At 34.8% G+C, this 26683-nt stretch overlaps 1 protein-coding gene across 1 annotated transcript in view; it reads right to left on the bottom strand.

The window, feature by feature from the left end:
- LOC150095212 (coiled-coil domain-containing protein 25) overlaps positions 1-26683 on the bottom strand; it is a 139404-nt gene that overhangs the window by 106944 nt on the left and 5777 nt on the right. The window contains exons 2-4 of the mRNA XM_090410487.1: positions 22687-22734; positions 22461-22552; positions 1846-1921 (exon numbers count right to left, since the gene is read on the bottom strand). Coding sequence (XP_090266613.1) covers positions 1846-1921; positions 22461-22552; positions 22687-22734 — 216 coding nt within the window. The remainder of the gene's footprint in view (positions 1-1845; positions 1922-22460; positions 22553-22686; positions 22735-26683) is intronic.

Genomic DNA, 26683 nt, shown 5'->3' with positions numbered 1-26683 from the left:
TTTAAGTTCAGTGGAAAGAGCTGCATCATTAGATTTGTTAGATATCTTCCTGTTAGTGTTTCCATTTATAGAAAGCCAACACATACATAGGAAGATACCTACATAAACAATCATGTCATCCAGCACAGTAAGGTATTCTAAAAACACTTACACACAGAATAAGCTATTTGATCTAATAATGCAGCTCTTTCCACTGAATTTAAATATCTTTGCCATATTCGAGCCACATGTCAAATTAGCAACTCTGATCTGCTCTCCTAAAAGCAAGTTCCAGCCCCTAGCATATCCTGTAGTGTTAAGTTCCAGATGACTGCAACATGGCCTACCATGGATAGACAGGAAGATCTGTTAACATCTGCCTTGGAGACCATAAAAAATACATTTGTTACCATTATTATGACACATCTGGACTGGCAGACCACACTTTGGACACTTTTTAACAGAGGATTAGATGGAAGAAAAACAAATGTGCTATATACAAGTTGTTAAAAATCAGAAAGATTATTTTTGGAGTCAGCCATGGCTACAAAGTATTCTCCCATCCTGAATAAGTATGGTTGCATTAATTTGGGAGACTTATTTTGAGATCATAAAAAAGCTTAAGAGATACTTAAAAAAGCAGTGGAAGAATGTCCAGAGGGAATCACAATAAATGTAAAGATTGTTAACAACCTACGATATGCAGATGACACCGTGCTAATTGCAGATAACATTATGGATCTCCAAAAACTCATTGACAGAGTATACATAGAAAGCCAAAGAATGGGAATAAATATAAACATCAACAAGACAAAATACATGCTCATCAGCAAACGTCTAGCCTCATCAATGAAACTGACACTCAATGGGAAAAATATTGATCAAGTGTCAAGATATAAATATCTTGGTTGTTGGCTTAATGAACGGTGGGATCCAGAAATAGATATAAAGACAAGGATTGAAGTTGCACGGCAGTCCTTCATGAAAATGAGAACACTATTCTGCAATAAAGACCTAAACATGGAAGTCAGATGCCGAATGCTGAAATGTTACGTGTGGTCTATTCTGCTCTATGGAGTTGAAACATGGACATTAAAGGCGACAACCATCAAGAAAATTGAAGCCTTTGAGATGTGGCTATACAGAAGAATGCTAAAGATATCATGGACAGAAAAAATTACCAATGAAGAGGTCTTAAAATCCACTGGCAAAGCTAAACATCTTGTACAAATAATCAAGAAACGAAAAACATATCTTGGCCACATCATGAAAAACAGCAAATACCAACTTCTACAAACTATTTTGGTAGGAAGAATTGATGGAAAAGGAACTAGAGGAAGAAAAAGAATATCATGGTTTGACAACATCAAGACATGGACAGGAAAGAGCAGTGCACAACTGCTCAGATTAGTACAAGACCGCAGTTTGTTCACCAAGATGGTCACTGACCTTCGATAGAAGATAGCACAATAAGAAGAAGATTTTGAGATCAACTCTTACAGAGCCATAATACTTTTTTTTTTTTTACAACATTAGAGTGTCAAATTAGGACTTTAGATCTTTTGTCTGTTAAATTGGAATTGTTTCACTTACTCATTGCTACGTGTTAACTGTAACGTTTAGTGTGCTCTGAAGATGTTGGTTTGAAATCCAGTAAAATATAAGCCAGTTAATAAATGGCTTTTTTTTTTTTTTAATAATTTAGTTTACTTGATGTTGTACTATTATTAAAATAAGATATGAATAACATTCAACACCTAAGCTTCTCTACTAGATACTTAAAGGTTGACATTTTAAACTGAGATATGACTAGCAGCAAAAATGTCAGCTTTTTTTTTTATTATTATTGCTAACTCAACTGCATACCTTGAATGCTATTGGCTTTCACTAGCTGAGCACAGTCCTCAAGCACACTGGTGGCAATATCATCCAAAGTCTGGCCCTATCAGAAAACAAAATCAATTATGAGTAATTTTATTATTATTATTATTATTGAATCATGTGGAATTATCGAATTGAACCACTATTGATTCACACAAAATTTTATGTAATTCCTCTTCTTTAAGAAAAGCACATAAAGAAGAGGAATTACATAAAATTTTAAATAAAAAAAAAACACACAAATCACAATTGTTACAAAAAAAAAAAAACGTTGAGTAGCATCTTGAATTTGGGAATTAGCAATCATGGTAAGCCAGAGTATCCAATCCTTTGCCATTCTATTGATTTCATAATAGGTCTTGCTACCTATCCATTTCTTTACATCATCAACCCAAGAAGTTCTTGGTCTACCAGCTCTTTTTCCCTCCAGTATTTCCAGAGTCGTTTTCCCTGCTGATCCTCTCGAAAGAAACTTAAAGGAACAAAATATATCATATACAGTGAAGTGGATAAACAATTATATGCAAAAGCTGGTGTAATGATTTTGATCCATAAATCAATTAAAGCAAAAATAACCCATTATATATACTGGAGTGAAAGAAAATTAGAAGTACAATAAAATTAAATAAAGCAAATTAACAGTTGAAAAAGAAGAAAATTATGACCTTTATAAAACGGTTGCAATAAGAAAAAAAAAATAAAACAGATAATATAATTATCTCTAGCTATAGCTGGAGATCTTAATGCCAGAATAGGAATGGAAAAAAATTAAAATGACAGAAAAATTTGACGTATCAACAATAAACAAAGGGAGAATGGCTCATTGATCATAGATAATAATTTAAAAATAATGACTACATTCTATAAACATAAAAATACATAAATATACATGGTGTGGATGAGAACAAAAATCAATATTAGACTACTTTATAGTGACTGAAAAAGCCTATATGTTAAAGTTGGGAGAGGACTAGAAATATAGATCACTATTCAAGTGCAGTCAAAATTAAGGTTTCCACCAAACTGGTTACATAAAACACCTAATAAATAAATAAATAAATAAAGCAACTACAGAAACAAAATCTAATTACAAAGTAAGACTACTAAACAGTTGAAGTATAAGAAATTTATACAACAGAGGATTAATAACTGTTCAAAAAAAATACCAGAAAGCATGTAATAATATGAAAGAATTATAACACTGACAGCATATGAGCCAATGAAATAAAAAAAAAAAATTGAAAATAAAAAGCGGGTCTTTAATATAAAAAGATAAACAAAGCTTTATTTTATTTTTATAGAGCACCCCTGAATCAGAATTTTTTTTTTTTTTTTTTTACTGCAGCTCTTTTTAAATTAAGAAAGTATTAAAAAATATTAATGAAACGATCACACATTGGTATTACTGTCCACATTTGCTGAATTTGGCAATTACAATCTCTAGACATTTCTCTAGAAAAGTATACAAAATAAGACCTAATGTCCATAAAATACTTAAATTTATGAATGCAGACATAAAAGAAAATGGAAATATAAATTAAGAAATATATTTAAAAGAATTCTTACATTACTTTACAGATCTTTGAACAGATAATACTTAAATAAAACAAAAAAACTTACAAAATTATTTAGATGATATAATAACAATGGAAATATTAAAGGACAACCTAAGTAAAATAAATAAAAATAATAATAAATCATTAGAAGAAGATGGGATAAACTGCAAATTGTATAAATTTGCTGGAAAAAAATTTCATCAGAGATTATAAAAATGTTTAAATAAAATATATACAAATGGACAAATAACAAAAGAATGAAATACAAGTGTAATAATACCAATATATAATATAAAAAAAAAAGAGGGGGGGAAGAAACCTGCTAATCATAGAGGTATATATTAAATACATTACTAAATATATAGCAGAATAATATAGTGAGAGAGCGAGCAAAGGAGTTGATGGTTTTAATAGGTAAGAATGACATGACAGAGGACAAAGAGCACGTCAGAATGGATATCAGGAGGCTGCTTAGATAGATAAAAGAGAATAGTGTGACAGGAAGGGCAGTAAGCATGTTGCCTAGGTATGACTGTGGTGAGATGAGGCAGAGAGCAAGGATTATGAATTATATGTTGGCTGAAATGTGCGAGAAGAGGGGGAGTACAATTTGTTAATGTGTGGAATGAGTTTGAAGAATGAAGTGAACTGTATGGGAGCGATGGACTGCATCTGAGTGGTTATGGTGTAAGTCGCTTGGAGAGACTGCTGCTGCTGTAAGGTACAGAAGCGAGTACAGAGAATGAATCAGATCAAGTGGGAAGTGATGTGGAAGAGCAGAAGAGTAAGACAGGAGAGATTGAAGAGGTGGTTATGAATGAGGAAGCGAGTGTCATGAGTATAGAAATGAGATAATGGGTGTGCAAGAGGAACAGGAACATGGGGAGGCTCAGGGTGAACAGGGGTACACAGCGTGAAAAAGGTGGATGCTCCAAGAGGACGTTAGAGCATGTATAGACAGGAAAGGAATGGGATGACCTGGGATCAAGAGGAAACAGTTGGAAATGAAGAGTGTTCTAAAATGAATAAGCAGAAAGGGAAATGTCCCTAGTCGAGCATGGAGAGATCACATCGGGTGAGTAGTATCAGTGGAACTAGCTGTAGATCCAGAAATGAGCTGTTGTGTTTGTATACAAATGCTAAAAGTATAAGAAACAAGGTAGATGAAATGATTGCATTAATTGCATCTATTCACCCAAAAATTGTTGGAATAAGTGAGACATGGTTAGATGAGGACGACATCCTGACAGGAATAGAGATGGAAGGATATGATGTGTTTCGCAAAGATAGAAAGGGTAAAAAGGGAAGGGTAATGCTATTGATGATAGAGAAAGAGTTATGTCCATACAAAGTAGAGATGCAAGAGGAAATGTTGTTATAGACCAGGAAATGTGGATGGTAGTGACTATGAAATGTATAATCAAATTAGCCAAGCAAAAAATTGCCCATAATGCAATTTTTTGCATTATGGGCAATTTTAATTATGGCAATATAGACTGGAATGATGAGATAGCAACTGGAAGTAAAGAAAATGAGTTTGAGTTTTTGAGGAATAACTACCTCAGACAGTATGTAACAGAGGGCACATGAGGATTGAGGGTATTGGAATTGGTCATCTTATCAGAGGATGTAATTATAAATGAAGTGTCAAATCACCCACCAATTGATGAGAGTGACCATGAGGTGATTACCTGAGTGGTTGCCAGCAGTGTGAGAACCTCTGTAAGAAAAGGGTATATGTGGAACTACGGGGGGGGGGGGGGATTATGAAGAACTCAGGATACAGCTTGCAGGTGTAGCATGGAATGAGGAGTTAGCTGGAAAAGAGATCAATGCAGCTTGGGGGATTTTCAAAAACTATCTAGTACAGCACTTCCCAAACTGTGGGCCGTTCCCCCCCCCTTGGGGGCCATTAGTTTTGTTGAGGGGGAGGGCGTGAAATAATGAAAACAAATTTAAGACTAGGTGTGCCATGTCAAATGTGTATGTAATATGTCAAAAATGTAATATTTGCATTTGATTTTTGCAATATCTGCTGTGTATGTTTTGTATTGAATATAAATACAATAAATATTATAATAATGTCTATATTGTGATTTTTCCCCCAAGGGGAGGTGAAATATTTTAATTTTTCCAAGGGGGCCTTTACATCCATAAGTTTGGGAAGCACTGATCAGTAGATGCAATGTCTAAATGTATTCCAAGGGTGAGAAGTTAAATAAGGTAGGTGTGAAATGGATGAATAAAGAGATTAAACATGCAATACAGAGAAAAAAGGCATTGTGGAGGCAGCATAAGAGAAGTGGAAATAACCAATTCCATGAGGTCTACAAAGACCAAGCAAGGAGGGTGACTTGGTTGGTGGGGATAGCTAAAGAGAGCTATGAACAGCAGTTAGCTAATGAAGCCAAAAAGAATCCTGAGGAGGTCTTTCGATATATAGCCAGCAAAAGAAAGAATGATTACGGAAGGATGACATCGATTGGAGAAAATGGTATAAAGACAGCTGTTGCAGAAGGTGTGGTGGAGATACTTAATGAGCAGTTTATAAAGGTCTTTCAATCTTGTGAATATGACTTCATGGAGAGATTGAGGGCAGTTAATCATGGGGAGGAGAGAGTGAACTGTAAGCGAGAATGGGTGTATGGGGGAGTTGAGCAAACCTGATGTTAATAAGGCTGTGGGACTTGATAATATATCACCAAGTATTCTGAAGGAATATGCCAGGGAGTTGATGCCGGCCTTGACATATTTTTTTAATACAAGTCTTGCACTGGGTCAAGTTACTAAGGAATGGAAAGCGGGCAAGATTGTGCCACTTCATGGAGGGAGGTGATAGAGCTCAGACATCAAACTACAGGCCTATCTGTGTGTCGGGTGTTGTGGCTGAGTTGTTGGAGAAGCTTGTGAGAACTGGGATCCAGATTTGGGTTGACAACAAATGTGTTGTCTTTGATGGACAGCATGGATTTGCTAGAGAGAGAGAGGTCATGTTTTAGTAATCTACTTACTTATTACAATAAGGTGACTGCTTCCATGGACAGAGGAGAAGTATACATAGTAATATACTTAGATTTCACAAAGGCTTTTGATGGATTACCACATGATAAGTTGATAGTCAAACTAGAGCAGATGGGGTTGGATATTAGATTGGTGCATTGGACTGGGGACTGGCTATCTGATGTGATGAGTATCAACAGCTTGTGTATGGGGGAGCGATATCCAGAAAAAGGAAAGTTACTAGTGGTGTGCTTGGGGATCTGTTTTAGGGCCATTGCTGTTTAACTTGTATAATATATTAATGATATTGGAGAAGCATCAGAGTGACCATACGGCATCTGTTGATGCCCAGTGAACATAGAGATAGGAGAAAATTTGGATGGAGATATTCAGTTGTTTGCAGATGATGCAGTCAGGATGGGTTACGAGGAGTGGAGAAGATGTGGCCTTACAAGAAGACTTGAATAAATTGAGTGATTGGGCACAGGAATGTAGGTTCAATGTTGTAAAATGTGGGGTTTTAAAATTTGGAAAACAAAAATGGGATGCGGAATTTATGCTTGGTGGGAATGTATTGTCGGAGGTGGAGGAAATAAGAGTTCTGGGGATGATAGTGAATAAGGATCTGAAATTTAGGGGACACATAGCCAAAATTGTGAAGACAACACAAAGGCTTTTGGGAATGATACGGAGGACACTGACTTATAGAAGTAGGGAGATTCTTGTTCCATCGTATAAGGCTTTGATTAGGCGGCACATGAACTATTGTACCCAGATTTGGTCACCTGGTTTTCAGAAGGATGAAGAGATGTTTGAAAGGGTGCAGAGGCAACTGATTAAGGAAGTTTCTAACCTCTGGAATGTCGAGTATGAGTAAAGATTGAGAAGATGCAGCTTGCATAGTCTGGTGGACAGGAGGAAGAAGCGGGGATATATGATGGTGACCTACAGGTTAATAGGGAGTTGTTTTGGGATCAATGCTGGAGAGGTTCTACAGAAAATAGTGGGAGATCAGGGGAGAACCAAAGGTCATCCCTGGAGGCTGTATAAGGAGAGTGTGAGAAGCAGGTTTTTTTTCATACAGAGTTGTGAATGATTGAATGCCTTTCCTGAGAGTGTGGTGTCTGAAGAGAATTTGAGTGTTTAAAGCACAGTATGATGAGCTGCATGTATGATAAAAGGACCTCCTAGACGAGTCTTTGACTCCATGGGGTCTTGGATAATAATAATAATTAATGAAAAAATATTACAATATCAATACATTTAGAAAAGAATACTCTACAATGAATGCCCCATTTTGTTTAAAACTTTACACGTAAAGTTTTAAATTTTATTGCAAATTTAAAATTTAAATTTTATATCAGTGGGCTACTTCAGTGATACTGAAGTAGCCCAGTCAAACTATTTGATACATTATAAAGAATAAATATACCTAATATTTTATTACAGGCAACTTTGAACATATGCAAAGATAATGGAATAAAAATAAATGAAATATCTGAAAAGCAATCTATAAACTAAGGAGTAAGACAGGGATGTCCTCTGCCTCCAACACTTTTTAATAACATTAATTAAATACTAATACAGTGGAACACTTTGCATAGATGTAAAAATTTCCCAGAATAATAAAATAAATATTATTGTAATAAATAATATTTATATTAAATAAATAATATCTTAAATAAATAATATATAAAGAATAATAAATAAATATTATAAATCAGATAAGAAAGAATTTACAAAGAACAATATACAATTTAAACATCATCATATAAAATTCTGGAATGAAAATTGATAAAACTAAATCAATGGCATTTTGTGGATAAACTCATTAGAAGTAAAACAGTTAATAATACAGAAAGACCCCAAGATACATAAATCCATACTTAAGTAACAAATTCCCTTAAGAAATGTACATGATATTTATAGACAGTGCTTATGCACAAATTGACACTCAGTCCCACATGCTGAATTGTCCCAGTTCCTACATGTCGCTTGCTGTGAATGCACCTATATAGTGTTGTGCTTATTTTCATGTGATTTCTAAATATTATTCACAATGGCCGGTGATAAACATGCCCTTGAATCAACGTGGAGATGAAATTAGAGATAATAAAGAAATATAATGGTGGACTAAGCTTATCAAGTATGGCTTGTGAACTCAGTTTGGCAGTATCGACAATAAATACCATAGTAAAGGATACCTTGCACATCAAAGAACATGTTAAAGGAATAGCCAGCATGAAAACAATAACAAAAAAAATATGAAGGTACACTAACAAAGATGGAAAAATTGCTTACAATATGGATGGAAGACCAGATCCAGAAATGTGTTCCTTTGAGCCGTATGACATAAAGGCAAGAAGTTTATTTGAGGCCCTTAAGGAAAAATATCCCGAGGGAACACAGTCACTTGATGCAAGCAAAGGTTGGTTTATACATTTTAAAAATTCATGCTGGCTTTCATAATGTGCTTGTACCTAGCAATGCTGGTTGAAGTAATGCAGAAGAACTTTATCCAAGGTCGAAGTAATGCAGAAGTTATATTTTCCATATACAAGTAGTCAAATGCATAGCAGCACAGTGTGAAGATACTTCACACACAAACATTGTTTGCTTACACTTGGATAAATGATTAAACCAAGAATATAATTTCTTGGCATCTTTAATTTATGGACCTTCATGGATTGTAGCCACTTCAGAAAATTTTTGGCTGCTTCAGTATCACTGCAGCAGCCAAAAATTTTCTGAAGTGGCTACAATCCATGAAGGTCCATAAATTAAAGATGCCAAGAAATTATATTCTTGGTTTAATCATTTATCCAAGTGTAAGCAAACAATGTTTGTGTGTGAAGTATCTTCACACTGTGCTGCTATGCATTTGACTACTTGTATATGGAAAATATAATTTCTGCATTACTTCAACCTTGGTATCTTTTGTGGGTCTGATTCCTCCTGATGAGAATTGCTGGGTAGTGGCCCTTCCCATAATGCATAGGATTATACACAGCCAAAAGGGTGTGGGCTTTGCATTATGGGATACTAAGGCAATTGATGTGAGGTCATTAGCCTCAAGTAGCCCAGTCATGAAGTAGCTTCAAGTGCAAACATTGTTTGCTTACACTTGGACAAAGGATTAAACCAAGAATATAATTTTTTGGCATCTTTAATTTATAGCATAACCATGTGAAAAAAACTTTCAACATCTGATGAAGGTGCCTATTTGCCTGAGCAAATATTTAATATGGATAAAGGGCCTGTTTTATCAAAAATGCCATCTTGCACCTATATTTACATTGAGGACGCAAAGCATTGAAAAAAAAAAAAAGGGGTAACACTTTTGCTTGGTGGAAATGCATCTGGAACATGCAAGTTGAAACACTACTTGTTCGCAACTCTGAATACCCACAAGCATTAAAAGGCATCACTAAAGCAATACTCCCATTCTATTATTGAACCAATCAGAAACCATGGATGCCTCTAGCATTATTTGAAGACTAGTTTATCAACTGCTTTATAATGCAATGAAAATGACAAACTCCTTAAGATACTGCTTAGATAATTCTCCCAGCACTCCTGTCCATTTGGATGATTTCCATCACAATGTAAAAGTTGTCTGTCTTCCATCCAACACTACATCAGGCAAGGAATACTATTTAAGGAGAATATATGCCCAAGCAATTGAAGCACTGGATACAAATCCTGAAATAACACTTGGGGAATTCTGGAAATCTTAAAATGTTTACATACAATAAAGAACATTGCAAAAGCTTGGGAAGATGTTACTCAAATATGTTTGAAATTAGTGTGGAAAAAAATCTGTCTGCAATTTGTTCCCGACAACCAAAGTTTCAAAAAGGACAAAACATTTGAGGAAGTCAGTGAAAAAAAAAATTGTAGAACTTGAAAAACAACTGGAAATAGAAGTCGATGAATATGATGTGGAGGAACTTATAAAATTGCACGATGAACAGTTATCAAATGCTGATCTCACTGAACTGGAAGCTGCTAAAGTTGCAGATGAAGAAATACATGAAATCTCAGAACCAGAATTAGAAAAGAGATGGCTGAAGAATTTCGAGAATTGACTTCCTGTTCGGCTCAGTATGAGAAAATGAATCCAAACAAGTCTCATTTTCTTCAAGTGCAAAGATGGCTGAAGACACCTTTGACTGCATAAAGATCTTGTGACAGATTTTTAAAGCTAGCAACCAACTAACAGGCAACAATATATACTTCTTTTTTTTTTTTTTTTTTTTATTAAAATGTAATCTTAATACTGATAGAGCATTTTGAACTGTATTTTTTGGTTGATTATTCTTGATTTCTTCTTTTATCCATAGAATGAGTTTGGATTATTGAAAGCCACAACTTAAAAAAAGATACTGAGCAGTGACAATTTTCTGTTAATAAATTGTGTTGCCAGCATGAATGTGGGGTCAAATTGTAAAATATACTGTATTTGGTGTGTTCAGTTTTTAAACATTGTCCTAACTAGATATAGTGTAAATGTAAAATGTATGCATCTTTTACATATTTAATACAGGATATTTATCATTGTTTTTATTATTTAATATTTCTGCATTGCATTACATGTTTATTTTCTGCATATGCATTTGACATGACAAAGTCTATTATGAAAAGGAAAGGGATTGGGGGGGGGGAGGGGAACGACTTCTTGGCTAGCTATTCAAAAAGTCAAGTTAACAGGATATGAACCTGCTCATAAATAAATTACAAAAATATTACCAACAAATTATGATTAGTCAGTCAAGCAAAACATGTACCCTAAGAGCAGTTAGCAAACACTCAGGATTACTAATTCACAGTAGTATTTACATAATAATGGCCCATTTGGTGATCTTGACAGATTTTATATGCATTTCTTATAGCTAGATATGAAAACTGTTTATTGTGTACATACACACCTTATTAAAATAACAATTGAAACTTAGTAAATAAAATTTTGATCTGTTTATCATAAAACTTTTCAAAATTAATTGTTATCACTGCAAAAATTAAGATACAAGAAACCCTTTAAGTTCTGTGATTACTTCTCTCAAAAACTTCGATTACTAACTAAATCAAAAGTAGCTAATAAATTATTAGCGACATGAAACCAATGAAAACAGTTTAGCTACTGTTGAAATGCCTCAATAAGCGAAGACTGGTTTATTCTCAATGAACAGTTCTCTAAATTGAATAAAAAGTATCAGCATTTAGAGGTTATTAGTATCATAGCATTAGATAGATATTCCAGCAGTGTTACACATCATTATTTTCACTGTTTCATAACAGGTACAATTGATGAAACATGTAGAAAGATTTTAGTATATATATGCATTAGAATCTCTCTTAACCAGCAACAACTGGACTTGGCCGATTCCAGATACGAGATTTTGCCAGATAATTAAATATATATTTCGAGAACTTACCTTTCATGTTTTGTGATGCCATCTGTAGAAATCGCAGCATGCAAAATTTTTGGTCGCGTTTTTCGATCTGCCAGCCATTATATTATCACATGACATATGACAGTGTTGCCAGAATGCAAGCCCATTGTATGTGTATATATATATATATATATATATATATATATTTTTTTTTTTTTTATCTTGTAGGCTTAAATTTTGGGTTTAAATTTAGACCTTCGAAAGTCATTGTTTTGGTAGTGCCTGTTACGAGAGATTTCACTGTATATATATAAAAATCCACAGATTCAAAATATGTTAATTTATTTAATGTGTTATATTCTTGTATTAATATTCTTGTGTTATTATTTATTAATTAATAACACAAGAATAATAAGAATTAATATGTATTTAAATTATTTGCTAATATTTTGCTGGTATTATATCCAACATCTTCAGAGAACAAAAAATAGTTTATTTTGAAAATCAACAATTTATTTACAGTGAGAACATTTTAAAAAATTGTAATGAACAACATGAGTAACTAAAGTTCCAATTGGCTCCATCTATTATTGGATAAAGAAAGAGAAAACAAGTATTCATTTGAAATGAAATATGTGATATGAGATACGAGGTGATATGAAAGAGAAAAAAAGCAGGGTAGTGATGCTTGCAAATGGAGAAGTGAATATCATGAATGAAATAAATGCAAGAGTGGAAGCACAACACAAACAGGAAAATGGGAGGGGGGGGGGACACTTTATGAAATGTGGATGTTGAATTCAGGTGACTGTGTGTGTGGACAAAAACAGATCAAGATGTGCTGAGATGAGAGGGATGAGTTTGGGTATGAGGAAAGTTGTAGATTTGGTGGTAATATAAAGGAAGAGAGATAGGGTAGCATCAAAATACAAGCAAGATAGATCCCAACACCCAATCGCTGACAGTATAAACAGTCTAACATACAAACTTACTAAATATTTGGCTAAATTACTAGTCCCCTCACAGGTAATTCTTCCTCTTTTGCTAAAAATTCTGTTCGCCTAAATAGTATATTAAAACACCATATTTTAAAAAGTTCAGACATAATGATTAGTTTCAATATTACTTCACTATTTACTAATGTACCATTAATTGAAACCCTGGATTTGCTAAAGTCACACTTCCCCCAGATATATTTGAATTATTCAAATTTATAGCACAGGCTGGTTATTTTGTATGGAAAGGGAAAATATACAAACAACCAGATAGGCGAGCTATGCCCCCCACCTCTTTCCCTTCTTTAGACAATCTCTACATAGAACACTTAGAAAACCAAGCAATGAATACAGTCACTCTCAAACCAGTGGTTTGGCTGCATTATGTTGTTGGTGTGGGCTATTTGGATATAATCCAGACACAGATACATTTTTAGTGCATTTAAATAGGCCACACCCTAAAATCCATTTCACAATGGAACAGGATGCCAATGTCCATCTTCCCTTTCTAGATGCATTAGTCACACACCATCCTGATGGTTCACTAACTTTTTCCGTTTCCCCATAAGTAACAAAGGGGTTTAAAATGAGAATGACATTTTTTTTTAATTATTAATTTTTTCATTTTATTTTTTTCAGGTATTCTAAGGAACATATGGGAAATTAATCATGGAAAAGTTCGCATTCCAAAAACAAATCAAAATCGTGCAATTTTATTTTGAAAAATCAGCATTTGATTATTCTATGATTCAATGCTTGATTGAACATTTCAGGCAAGAAAGTTACATAAATGACTTGCGATGATCCAGGAGACCCCCATTCAGCCAGGACAGAAGGAAAACATTCAAATGTGTGTGGAACAGCATTGAAAAACTGGGAATACTGACCCGAAGATGTTCTGGCTAGCTGGATGTGTCTCAGATATCACCGAAGCACATTTTAAACTTTAATCTTTTTCTGATAATCTAAATTTTTTAGGATTATCAGAAATGCGTAAATTTTGCCGTCTGCTTTCAACAATTAGCTAGAGAAGAAAATGACTTCATCCACAATCTGATTATGTCTGATGAGGCTCACTCTCACCTCAATGGTTTCACAAACAAACAGAACTGCAGGATTTGGGGTCATCAAGCCTTACTTGTTTCAAGATGACAACAGTAATGCAGTGACAGTCACTGGGGAGCATGATTGAAAATTTTGTATCACCTGCAGCAAAGGACACCAAGATGTGGTTTCAGCAAGATAGAGCTACTGCCCACACTGCTATAGCCACAATGGAACTCCTAAGGCACATTTTTGGCAAACAAATAATTTTGCAAAGATCTGATTAACTGGCCATCACATTCTCTAGATCTGATGGCACCAAACTAACTTCTTCCTATAAGGTTACCTGAAGGAAAAGATGTATGTGAACAAACCTCAGCCAATCCAACAGCTGAAGGAGAAGAACATTCATGCATAAATTATGGTGCTACAGCCAGAAACATTAACAGATGTCATGGAACATGCCATAAAAAGGACCCATCTTGTAGCTGAAAATGGAAGGCATTTATGTGATTAGGTTTTGATCACTAATAAAAAATCTCCAGGTTCTGTATTTCATTATAAAAAAAAAAAAAATACTCTCTGTCTGCAGTTCTTTCTTTTATGGTATATTTCTTGAAAACTTATGTAAACATCCAGTTATTATTCTCAAAGATATAAAATGCACAGATTTAAAAATGATAATAGATTTAACGTACAAGGGTGAAGTGATCATTTTGTAGGACCAACTTTCTATGCTATTTGGTGCTGCTAAAAGTCTGAATGTTCAGATCTGTACAGAAATTGCACATTGGGATACTTCCAATATTGACATTCAGGAGAAGAATGAACTTGACTCAAGTAACCAGGCCTTGTTACCTGCTGAGGTGCAACCAAAAAAAACACCACACAGAATTGCCACCATTAATTAAGAGGAAGACCTTGGAGTAGATATCTTCATGGTTCTAACAGTAATGGCATGCATACATACATAGTTTATTCACAATATCATACAATGTGAAAAGGGAAAAGAGATTTATATTAAAAATTAAATATTGCAAATTATGGTCTTCCAAGTCTCTCTATCTTGAGCTAACTGGTAGATGTCAGATGGAGTTTTGCAGTTCAGTCTACTAATAGTTTCACATATGCGTTGCCAAAATTGTTTGTATGGTCTTCCTCTACTGCAGTTGCCATCTTCTGGTTTGTACAGGATGAGGGATTCCAAAAAGGGCAAGACTTCAGGATGTCTGAGTTGATGCCCAAGCCATCTGAGTTGTAGTTTTTTTTTTTACTATATTGACAAGTTGTTCTTGCTTAGCTAGATTTAGCACAGCAAAGTTAGTGACACGGTCCATCCAAGTGTATCCAAGGATCAGTCTGAGACATGTAGTTCCAAAAGGAACTAATTAGATCTGTAGTTTTTTTGGTGCTTATTGTCCAGGTTTGAGAACCATACAAAAAGATGGATCTACTGGTTGCATGGTATACTCTTAATTTTGTCTTTAATGATATTAATGATGATTTCCAGATGGGGTGAAGTTTGTTATGGAAGACTAGAGCCAATTGTTTACGTTTTCTGATATCATTTTTCTGTATTGCTTATGTACGATCCAAGGTACTGGAAGTCCTTTACTCTTTCTAAGGGTTTATTGTTGATATGAAATATAAAGTTTTCACAACCTATTGAGAATACTTTGGGCTTTTGGATGTTGATCTGCAGGCCAATAAGTTTAGCCTGTGCCTCTAGTAGACTGAGATGATTTTGTGCATTTGTTAGTTCTGTATCAATAAGTACAACATCATCAGCAAAGCTAAGATCAGTTATTTGCATGGTATGAGTGAATGTTTTAATGTTAAAACCAAGATCTTCTGTGTTGATAGTCCGGAAGATGTAGTCCAAGCATATTAAAAACAAATAAGGTGCTAGTACATCACCTTGCAGGACTCCTGTTGTCACTGGAAATGATTCAGATGTTTCTGTTTTAAAGATTACTGTAGCATTGTAATCTTTATAAGGCACTGAGATTGCTTGTATAAAAGTTTTGAGGGTAGACCATAGAAGCTGAGTATTTTAAACATTGCTTCTCTATTGATGGACTCAAAAGCTTTTTTGAAGTCTATAAAGGTTAAAATGACAAGTTTTTATCACGTGAACCTTCTATGCTTCTTCTGATGCAATGTATCTGCTCTATTGTAAATCGTTTTTTTTTTTTTTATAGAAATCTAGCTTGGTTTTTCCTTAAAAGTGATGTTATGTAAGGTTCATTCTATTGAGAATCATTCTATTGTAGATTTTAACTGTGGTTGATAGCAAAGTAATACCTCTGTAGTTATCCGTTCTATTAAGACTGTCCTTTTTGGGTATAGGGACAATAAGGCTTTGTTTCCATTGTTGAGATATTATTCTAGTGTTTAAAGCTTGATTCATTATGGCAAGGAGATTGCAATATGTATTATACCCAGCATTTCTGAAAGCTTCTGTTCTAATTTCGTCAATCCCTGGGAACTTTCCTGCTTTGGTTTGATCTATTGCTATTTTCAGTTCCATTTCAGCGAAGTCTTCACAATTTATTGGTAGAGTAGTGGTTAGATACAGGTCTGCTAGCAGACTTGAATGTTTGGGATTATCAACATTCAGTAATTCAGAAAATAGTTTCTCCATTCTTTCATCGAGTTCGAATTTACTGATAGCTGTCTACCGTTTTTGCCATGTGCGACAATATTTCCACTTCTTTTTGTGGGCAATGATTATTCTGTGGTCAGAGTTTAGTTCAACCGTGTTATATGCTCGACAGTTCTTGATTAATCTAATCCACTTTCCATTGATTAGTATGTGGTCTATTTGGGAATGAGAATCATTTGGATGTTCCCAGGTCCATAGGAACATCCAAATGGATGGGGAAATTTGGTTTGGTGATTACCATGTTATAGCTATTGCAGAAGTTCATAAGGGAATGTCCATTGTTATTTATGGTTTCATGATAAGTGTATTTACCTACGTTTTTAGTAGTATTGGCATTTACCAATTTGAACATTAAAATCACTACCAATGAGGGTGGCATTGTGAACTGGGATGTTCATGACAGTTTCAGAAAGATCTTTATAATAGGTGTCTTTGTCTTTTAGTGCAGTGCTTCCCATACTTATGGATTCAAAGGCCCCCTTTGAAAAACTTAAAATATTTCACGGTCTCCTTCGAAAAAAAAATCGTAATATAGACATATATTATTATAATATTTATTGTATTTATATTCAATACAATTTATATTCAAGATTTTGCATTTGTAATCTTTTAATCAATTTGTAATCAATTACTTTGAAATGAAGCTTATATGAATAAGCATATATTTACCAATATTCATTAATTGCCGAAATATGCAAGCAAAATTTGTGAACCAACACCAAGGTGTGATTTTTTCCATTAAAATATAAAAAAGAACAAAAAAGAAATAATAAAAATTAAATATGCTTCTTTTAAGATTAAAAAAAATCTACTTATTCTTAAAACATTTTAAATTTGTTTTCATTATTTCACAGCCCTCTCAACAAAACTTATGGTCCCCAAGGGGGCTGCGGCCCACAGTTTGGGAAGTGCTGTTCTAGTGGAGCACGTTCTGTAGGAGCATATGTGGATATTATTGTCAGTTTTGGGTTACTTATGGTTATGAGGAGAATTCTTTCAGACACTTTTTCAATTGATGTTACTTTTTCTGCTAGTTCCTTCTTGAGCATTTTTCCAACCCCTCCAGTACCATCATTGTTTGCCGAGTTATAAATAAATTTCCATTTTTTGTCAGCTGATGATGTTTCATTTACTTCATGATTGTCAGTTCTTCATCTATGTTCTTGTATACATATAATGTCAATGTTGACTTTTTCTGCTCCTGTAAGTAGCTCAAAAATTTTTCCAGTTTTGTTAAGTGTCCGTGTGTTATATGTTGAGAAGATGAAAGTAAATTTCCATAATTTTTGATCACACTTTCTTGTACCTTTATTCAACCAAGAACTTCCTGCAAGGCTTTGATCCTTGGTATGCATAGTAACTGTATCAGCAGTAGAGGCACAAGTCTGTGTGGAAGTAGTTGATATTATCTTGCTTCCTTTCATAATCATTAAATATCCCCATATTGGGTGATTGGCCTAATATGTTTTACCAGTCACGTTAGCCTACTGGGAATTTATCCAGGGTCTCCAGGGGCACCACGAGGAGGTGTGACTTGGATTTTTACCCCCTGTTGAGTAATGGCATAAAGACTAATATATCATCAAGAATAAATGAACTAGACACACCAGAAGATACTAACAGGCCAGTAAAGTTGTTCACAAGAAAAGGAAGGTCAGAGCTGTCAGAAACCGACTATCCACTAAGTGAGGTTTCTGTTTCTCATTCAAATATATATCCTAGTCCAGTTAAAACCTTAGCTCCATCTGTGCAGAGTTCAGTGTTGGTAAAAGAATCGCAACAAAGTGAAGATACAGTGATAGAAATGGAGGAATAACAGGCAGTGACAACATCTTTCGACAGTTTGCTCCAAGATCCGATGTTAATTCCAGTAACGAATATGACTCCTATTCTTAATATGTTGGGTTAATCGAAACTCATCCAAAACTCACAAAAAAAAGATATTGAACCTGGTGTCTCACTCTTATTACCTGGAACTGTAGTTTTGCTTTTTGCCAGTGCTTCACACCAAGACAGTAGTAGTTCCATGATGATGATGTCTTGGAATATATCCAAGCCTACTGCTGTCTGGCGAAACATTCATAAAATACATAATCATCAACACCCACTACAAGGTCAGAATGTCACTCAAGAGAAGATAATTAATTATCCATGTCACAACATCAGTGCGAGGTCTGCTGCAGATGCTGCACAACCAAAAATAACCAAAAGCATAATATTAAACAACATGAAAATATCAGACATGAATCTGCATGTTATCATATGTTGGATCTGAACATGAAAGCAGAGCCGATGAAGATGATTCAAGAGATGAAGTGCATGTAAAATGAAATAAAAAGAATTAGACATATATGGAAGAGTGAAAAAGAGTGGAAGGAAAGATGGCTATGCGAAAGACCTAATGAATGATTCGAGAGTGGCTCTATGGAGAATCCATTATTAGAGGTGTGGTGAATGAGGAGGTGCATAAGGTTTGTTTTGCTGGTGGTAGAATGAGCACAGTGATTGAAGCATTGAATATGAGGAATAGGAGAGCAAGAGTTACTGGTTGTAGTAGGGAGAAATGATTTGGATGGGAATAAGAAAAGGTTGGATTGGATATTAGGAGATTATTAAAGAAAGTAAAAGATAACAGTGTGGTAGGAAAGGTAGTCAGTATGTGTTGCCAAGGTATGACAGTGATGAATAGAAACAGCAAGCAAAGATTATGAATGACATGCAAGTGCAGTTATGTGAGGAGAAAGGAGTGCTTCTGTGAATGTGTAGGATGAATGGAACTGTATAAAGAAGATAGGCTGCATTTAAATGGTTTGGGTGTGAGTTGGCTGGAGAGGATTGTTGCTGGCAGGAGAGGTAACGTGTAATGAATAGATCTGAGGTGGTTCGAGGTGATATGAAAGAGCAAAAAAGCAGGTTAGGGAGGCTTGCAAATGGAGAAGTGAATATCATGAATGAAGTAAATTAGAGAGTGGAAGCACAACACAAACAGGGAAATGGAGGGAGTCAGGATAGATGGGGAAGACATTTAATGAAATGTGGATGCTGAATTTAGAGGTAAATGTGTAAGGGGGACAAAAACAGATTGATGCACTGAGATGGGAGGGATGAGTTTGGGTGTAAGGAAAGTTGTAGATTTGGTGGTAATATAAAGGAAGGGACTGGGAAAGGTATTGAAGAGTCACATCGGAGAAGTGATGTTCATAGGACTTGTAGAAGCAGAAATGATTTCTTACCAGAAGTATTCGAAATAAGGGGAGTAAAATTGTTGCATTGCTTGAGTTTATTCACCACAAAATTGTTGGTATAAGCAAGACATAGTTATATGCAGATGACATTATGAGAGGAATAAAGATGAACAGATACCATATTTTTTGTAAAGACAGACAGGGAAGAAAGGGAGGAGGAGTACTGTTGATGGTAGAAGATGTGTTCATCTAAGGTGGATTTGGAAGGTGCAAATAGTGGTCACAGTTTTGAGGCAGTATGGTGCAAGATGAGATAAACAAGATGAAATATTTAGTTAGGTGTTGCTATAGGCTTAGTAATATGGAGGGTAATGAAAAGGAAATGTATAGACAAATTAGCCTGGCTAGCAAGAAATGAATGATCATTATGGGTGACTAATTATGGTAATACAGACTGAAATCAAGAAACTGCATCTGAAGGCAAAGAAAATGAATTTGTGGAATTTATGAAAGACATTTACCTTAGGCAGCACATAACAGAGGGTACACGAGGACCAAAAGTATTGGATCTGATCGTATCATCAGATGATATTATAAATGGGATGTCAAATCTTCCACCAGTTGGTGACAGTGACCAAGAGGCGATCCTTTGCAGGGTGACCAGTTCACTCGAGGAAGTCTGTTAGAAAGGGATATATGTGGAATTATAAGGTTGGTAATTATGAAAAGCTCAGGAAACAGCTTGCAGCAATAAATTGGAAAGAGGAACTGGATGGAAAGGATATCAAATGCTGCTTGGGCCCAACTGAAGAACTATTTAGTGGAGGCAGTATCAAAACATATTCCAAAGGTTAAGAGGGTGGTAAATAAAGCAGGTATGAAATAGATGAATCAAGAGATGAGGTATGCAATCTGGAAGAAGCATAAGATGAGTAGTTATAACAACCCAGTTGCATGACAAGTACAAAGAGCAGGCAAGGAAGATGACTCACTTAATAAGGGTAGCAAAGTGCAGTATGAGTAGCAGTTTGCTAATGTAGCTAAAAAAAATCCTAAGGAATTTTTTTGGTATGTGGTCAGTAGAAGAAAGAATGATTATAAAAGGATGGGATTGATTGGTGAAAACGGAGAAACAAGAACCACTGCATAGGATATTGTTAAGATATTTAATAAGTAATTCATAAAGATATTTCATTCTTATGAATGTGGCATCATGCAGAACTTGAATGCAATGGGAAAGGAGGTGGAACTGTTAGTAAGTGAGAAGGAGATAAGGAATTGAAGACTTTATGTAAATAAGGCTGTAGGAGTTTATATATTTCATCACGTCTTGAGGGAATGCTCCGGAGAGTTAACAGCTTTTACATATCGTTTTAATATCAGTCTTGCACTGGGTCAAGTTCCAAAGGAGTGAAAGAAGATAAAATTATTCCAATTCATAACGAAGCTGTAAGAGGCTTTGAATTATACACCAGTCTATGCATCTGGAGTTGTGGTTAAAAGTGTTAGAGAGGTTAGTTAGGACCAAGATTCAGAATTGGGTTGAGAACAGAGAAACTCTTTGGTGATGGAAGATCATGTTTTGCCAATCTGCTTATTTTTCATAATAAAGTGACCAATGCATTGGATAAGGGGTATTGCATACACAGTGATATTTAGATTTTGCAAAGGCCTTTGTTAAACTGCTACACGATAAGCTGGTACTTAAATTGGAATGGATGGGGCTGAACAGTAGATTAGTTTGTTGGATATTGGAGATCGCTGTCTGAAAAGTATCAGCGAGTTGTCTATGGAGGAGCGATATCCGAGAAGAGAAAAGTTACTAGTGGTGTATCCCAAGGGTCTGTTTTGGGTCCATTTCTGTTTAATTTGTATGTAAATGGTATTGGGAGAGATCTGAATGGTGATATGTGGTTGTTTGCAGATGATGCAAAGTTCGGGGAGAGCTATCAGGAGTAGAGTGGATGCTGTGGTTTGCAAGAGGACTTGAATACATTGGCTGAATGGATCAATTCAATGTTGCAAAGTGTAAGGTTTTGAAATTGGAAGCAGAAATGGAATGCAGAGTACACAATCGGTGGAAATACCTGGGAAGCGGTAGAGGAGATGAGAGATCTGGGAGTGATTATGGACATGGACCTAAAATTGTGAGCACAGCACAGTGGTTAATGGGAATGATGCGGAGGGCACTGACTTGTAGAAGTAAGGATGTTATGGTTCCCTTCTATAAGGCTTTGATCAGGCCACATATGGATTATTGTGCACAGATTTGGTCACCTGGTTTTCAAAAACCATGAAGACGAATTGGAAAAGGTTCAGAGACGATTGACTAAAGTGATTTTTGTCTCTGGAATGTTGAGTATGAAAACAGATTGACAAAATGCAATTTGCAGAAATTGATGGATAGAAGGAGGAGAGGGGAATGTTAAGAGATTAATTACCAGATTAATGTTGGGGAAATTTTGCAGAGAATGGATTACTGTGGGGAGAGAACAAGAATTCATCCCTGGAAGCTGTATAAGGAGAGTGTGAGCAGGGATGAAGAGCAGGTTTTTGAATGGAGAGTGGCAAGTAATTGGAATACAGAACCCAAGAGTGTGGTGAGCACAGAGACAGTGAACATATTTATGCATGTGGTAAGATAAACTGTGTGTGTGTGTGACAGTGGACCTTCTGCAATGAGTCTGACTCCGTGGAGGTATAATAATAAAAACAACAATAATAATATAATATTTTATTTAATTATATTTTAAAGAACTCACTCTTGATAAGCGGAGATAAACATGGGCAGAAGACACTTTATCTACATGGAACCAAACATCTTCAGGCCATCCCCATTTAATCAAATCTTCATCTAAAATATATGTAAATTTATCTAAATTCATATAAATAAATTTATTTTAATTTATTAAATACTGGAACAGTAACAGCATACATAGTGGGAATGAAAATATTTTTTGTAAAGTAAAAAATGTGAAAAGCTCTTACTTTCATATTTATCAACTCCCATAAAAATAGTCATAGGTGGTGACACAACTAGGAAATAAAAAAAAATAATAATAAAAAAAAAAATATATATATATACACACACAATCAGATTAATTAGATTTGCATTAAAAACTTAAAAGTTATATAGAAGTTATGGAGATGAGAAGTCAAAAAATAAATAAATAAGGTATTAGTCAGGTTTAAGTGAAAAGTGTGAGCTGAGATATCTCAGAAAAACAAGGGTTTCAGAAGAATACCACATGAAACACTTATTCTTCCTTTCCATGTTATCCCCATAAGCCAAAACATACCAAATAATTACAATTTAAAAACAGCTTGCAAAATACTAGAAAATATCTTTTCTTATTCATCCTGTAAAACAGTGTTTTTCAAAGTGTGGCACGCAAAAGGTCTTTGGGGGTATGTGGCAATTTTCGGCTATGCATCATTAACGCATGGAATCATTAAGAAAAAAATAATTATTTTAAACATATATATTTCTCAATAAATTATATATTATGCATGAATTTTCCTACTCAAATTGTGAGTTACTATTGCCACGACGTTCACGTCCGGGCGATAGTAGCTCGCTCCCTGCAGTAAACAACACGCCTTCCCAACAGTGTCACTATACTGAAGACGCAAGAAAAACGAGTAGTTTTATTGTATCACTGAATAAAGGTACAGAGACATCTGCAGTCTGTGTAATATATTTCTCAATAAACAGTGCAATTAGAGACAACTGGCATAAAAATGGCACCAGCTAATAAAACACATCTCCCCTCCAACAGAAACTGCTGCATATTACAGCAAAACCATATGTTGCAGGTGCAACATATGCTTTTGCTTGACACCACCCTGTTGTGAATATGTTAAAACTAAGAACTATATAGTGAATGTGTTTCAGATATTATGGAATTTGGTTGAAGAGAATTAGCATTTCAACCCAACTGTTGGCTTGCCTTTCTCTTTCGTTCACACAATCTTTTGTTAATACTGCACCAATCATATGCATTTCTTCATAGCTGCTCTATCTCTACTGGCCTACCATTGCTGTCTGTTTCACGCTCTGCTTTTACTTCTCAACAATTCATCGTGGGAAAATTGATCACAGGGAAAATTCGCTGAAAACATTATTCACTAGAAAATAGAAGTCAGTCTGGTTTAACACGTGTTATGTAGAGGGGGTGTGTGATATTTGATAATGAACTGTATCTGAGAGATACCGCAAACTCCGATGTCAGTATAGTATTGATTTAGTTTTTTTTATTTATTTATTTACTGTTGAAAATGGCTGGAAAAATATATCGACAGGATAATCCATCAGATGTTGAAGAGATTCAGCGAATGTTACTCGAGTCCGATGATGAGAATGATAGAATGTGAAAATTTACTATCAAATATCAAAATGATATTTGATAGTAAATTGTATCTGAGAGATACCACGAACTCCGATTTCTGTAAAGTATTGGTTTAGTTGGGTTTATTTTTATGTTTCTTTTTTCAATAATTTCTAGATTGTAAAAATAAATAAACCATGTATTATATTTGTAGTGTTTTTGTTGTTTTTTTAAGTTTTATCACATTTCAGCACATATTAGTAATGAATGTATCTCTCGGATATGCGACATAAGCTGCAATTTTTTAGACCGACCTCCGCAAGGTTAACCTCCAAACTAGCCAGGACGTATATATGTCCAGCAAACCCTGGATACGTATCAGACCACCTGTTGAAAAAAACATTGATATCAAGTGCATTTGACTGTCATATCCATTAGAAGGTGCGATAATCCTTCACGCTGACGAGAACACTTAACCAGATTCTAATGGATATGTTCAGTTACCTATTGCCAGAAACACAGTTGCTTGCCGTTTGCTCAGTAACTGGAATCTAAATTATATTACCAACAAGTTGCATTTACTTTTGCTACTTGTTTCATCATATAATTACAGGTTTTTAATGCCAGTGCAAATAAGGGATCCTTTCATATTTCTTCACTTAAGATTATATGTATCACTCTGGAAAACAATGCCACTATCATTTTTTTTTTGCTAATTATCTTAGTCGCCAATACATTTTATTCTCCCAGAACTTGATTCAAGATAATTATTTTTGTGAAATAATTATTTTATAAATTCATAAAAATCCAAATCTTAAAATAAATACAGCCTCCATCTGTTACAAATTGTTTTCTTTATTTTTTATTCATAATCTTAGTTAGAAAATTAGTTCACAAACTGCATGAAGGTTCACTCTTTTACGATATTACTTTATAGATAATCATACGTAAATCTTAAATCATATCACATAATGTAATCTGTAGTTATTTGCACTTCGACTTTCTTGGTTTCCAGGAATTGCTCATTACATATTGAAATGAACAGTTATTATGAAGTAAACTGTTATGTACATATTTTCTGCTAATTTTGATATTATGCAGCAATTTTCAAGTAGTGATACTTTCTGTAAAAATATATGATTTTTGTGTTCTTTAAAATTCTTATTTAAATATTGTACTTCAATATTCAATATTTCTTCTCTTTGCTTATTTAACTTAAACTTAACTTTAACAGTCATAACTCCGAGTGTAATCTCGCTGCTTGAAATAGTCTATCATCTTTTAATCCTTTCAGTCTATCAATTAACTCCCCCCCCCTCTCTCAAGGTCATGACTATGCTACTTCAAGTGTACGTATTTTAGAATTTAGGAATTGCCTCCTGCTGGAGCCAATTCCTTTGTCCAAATAGCTGGCTTTTTCTCACACTGATCTCTGAAAATTTATTTGTATTTACGACTGCACCATCAGAGATCGCATAGAGGAATTTTATATCTTTCCTGTACATGCAAGAAAACACCCAGCAAAACACGGAATTATCTCTAATAAATTCTCTAAGTCAAGCAATGTTTTAAATCTACTATTCGTCAGTTGTGACTACTTTTACTCTTAAGGTCACACAGGTTCTATCTTTTTATAAGAAGTGCACTGGTCAGGCAGAATCACGCAAGTTATTTGACAAACAAAACAATTTATTCAAGCTAAATAAAGATACATATAAAGGGTAACACTACACATACTAAAATAATCCAACTCAAATTCACTCAATAAAATGACATGGAAATAATATAAAATTCATGTGTCTGGTTCTCCACTAGATTAATTAAACATTTCTTGCTTAAGCTCAATGACTACTGCAATAAATACATTCACATATAAATCAGACACGGAAGCAGACGTGTATACACTTTACATTAATTTAACTCAGACTATAATTATTATCAAGCTTAACTACTTTCACACACAATTCCCTCTTCAATATATAACCTTACCTAATTCCTCAAAAAACAAAATTTTATTTTAACAAAACCGTCTTTCCTGCTGTTCTTTATGCTAACAAACTAAAAAAATCAGCAATCTTTGCCATAAATTTCACATCTAGGAAAGTCCTAAACAAAAGTCTTACTTGCTACTTTGTCATCCAGTTCATTACACAAGATCCTAGAGATCATTGACACCTTCTACTTTCCAGTAAAATTCACACATGGGCACTTTTTACAACATCGATATACTTCACACACGGAGATCGTCAAGGAACTTAGCGGTGGGAACTCTGGAATAGACAGTAACTGCTAATACGAACCTCCTATCATCATCGGGCTTCGGCTGGCAGGACGTGGATCCAGTCCTTGGAACGGCAGGACACACTGGAAACTCCTCGTAGCGAGAGCAGGAACAGAAAGCCTGAACTGAAAAGCCTTGCTCAAAAAGCCCTTTTCCTTCGATTCTTCCCCCTTTTATTCTGCTCTCCCGACCTTGGAACTCCTACAGATTGAATTGCCTGGATTTTCTTGAAGGGGTGTTCTCAGCCACCCAGCACTCGCTGAGTTAAGTCAGGGAAACTCCGTACTTCGTTGACCTTTGCGAGTTGCGATAGCTTCAAGTCTTACATTTTAAATCCCGTCTGATTATTTCTTTGTCTGTACAATTTTCTTATTAC

Source organism: Typopeltis vanoorti, chromosome 20 (genome assembly GCF_054136105.1).
Source record: "Typopeltis vanoorti isolate ZY-2024b chromosome 20, IOZ_Tvanoo_1.0, whole genome shotgun sequence".
Lineage (NCBI taxonomy): Eukaryota > Metazoa > Arthropoda > Arachnida > Uropygi > Thelyphonidae > Typopeltis > Typopeltis vanoorti.
This window is presented reverse-complemented; position numbering and strand designations above follow the sequence as displayed.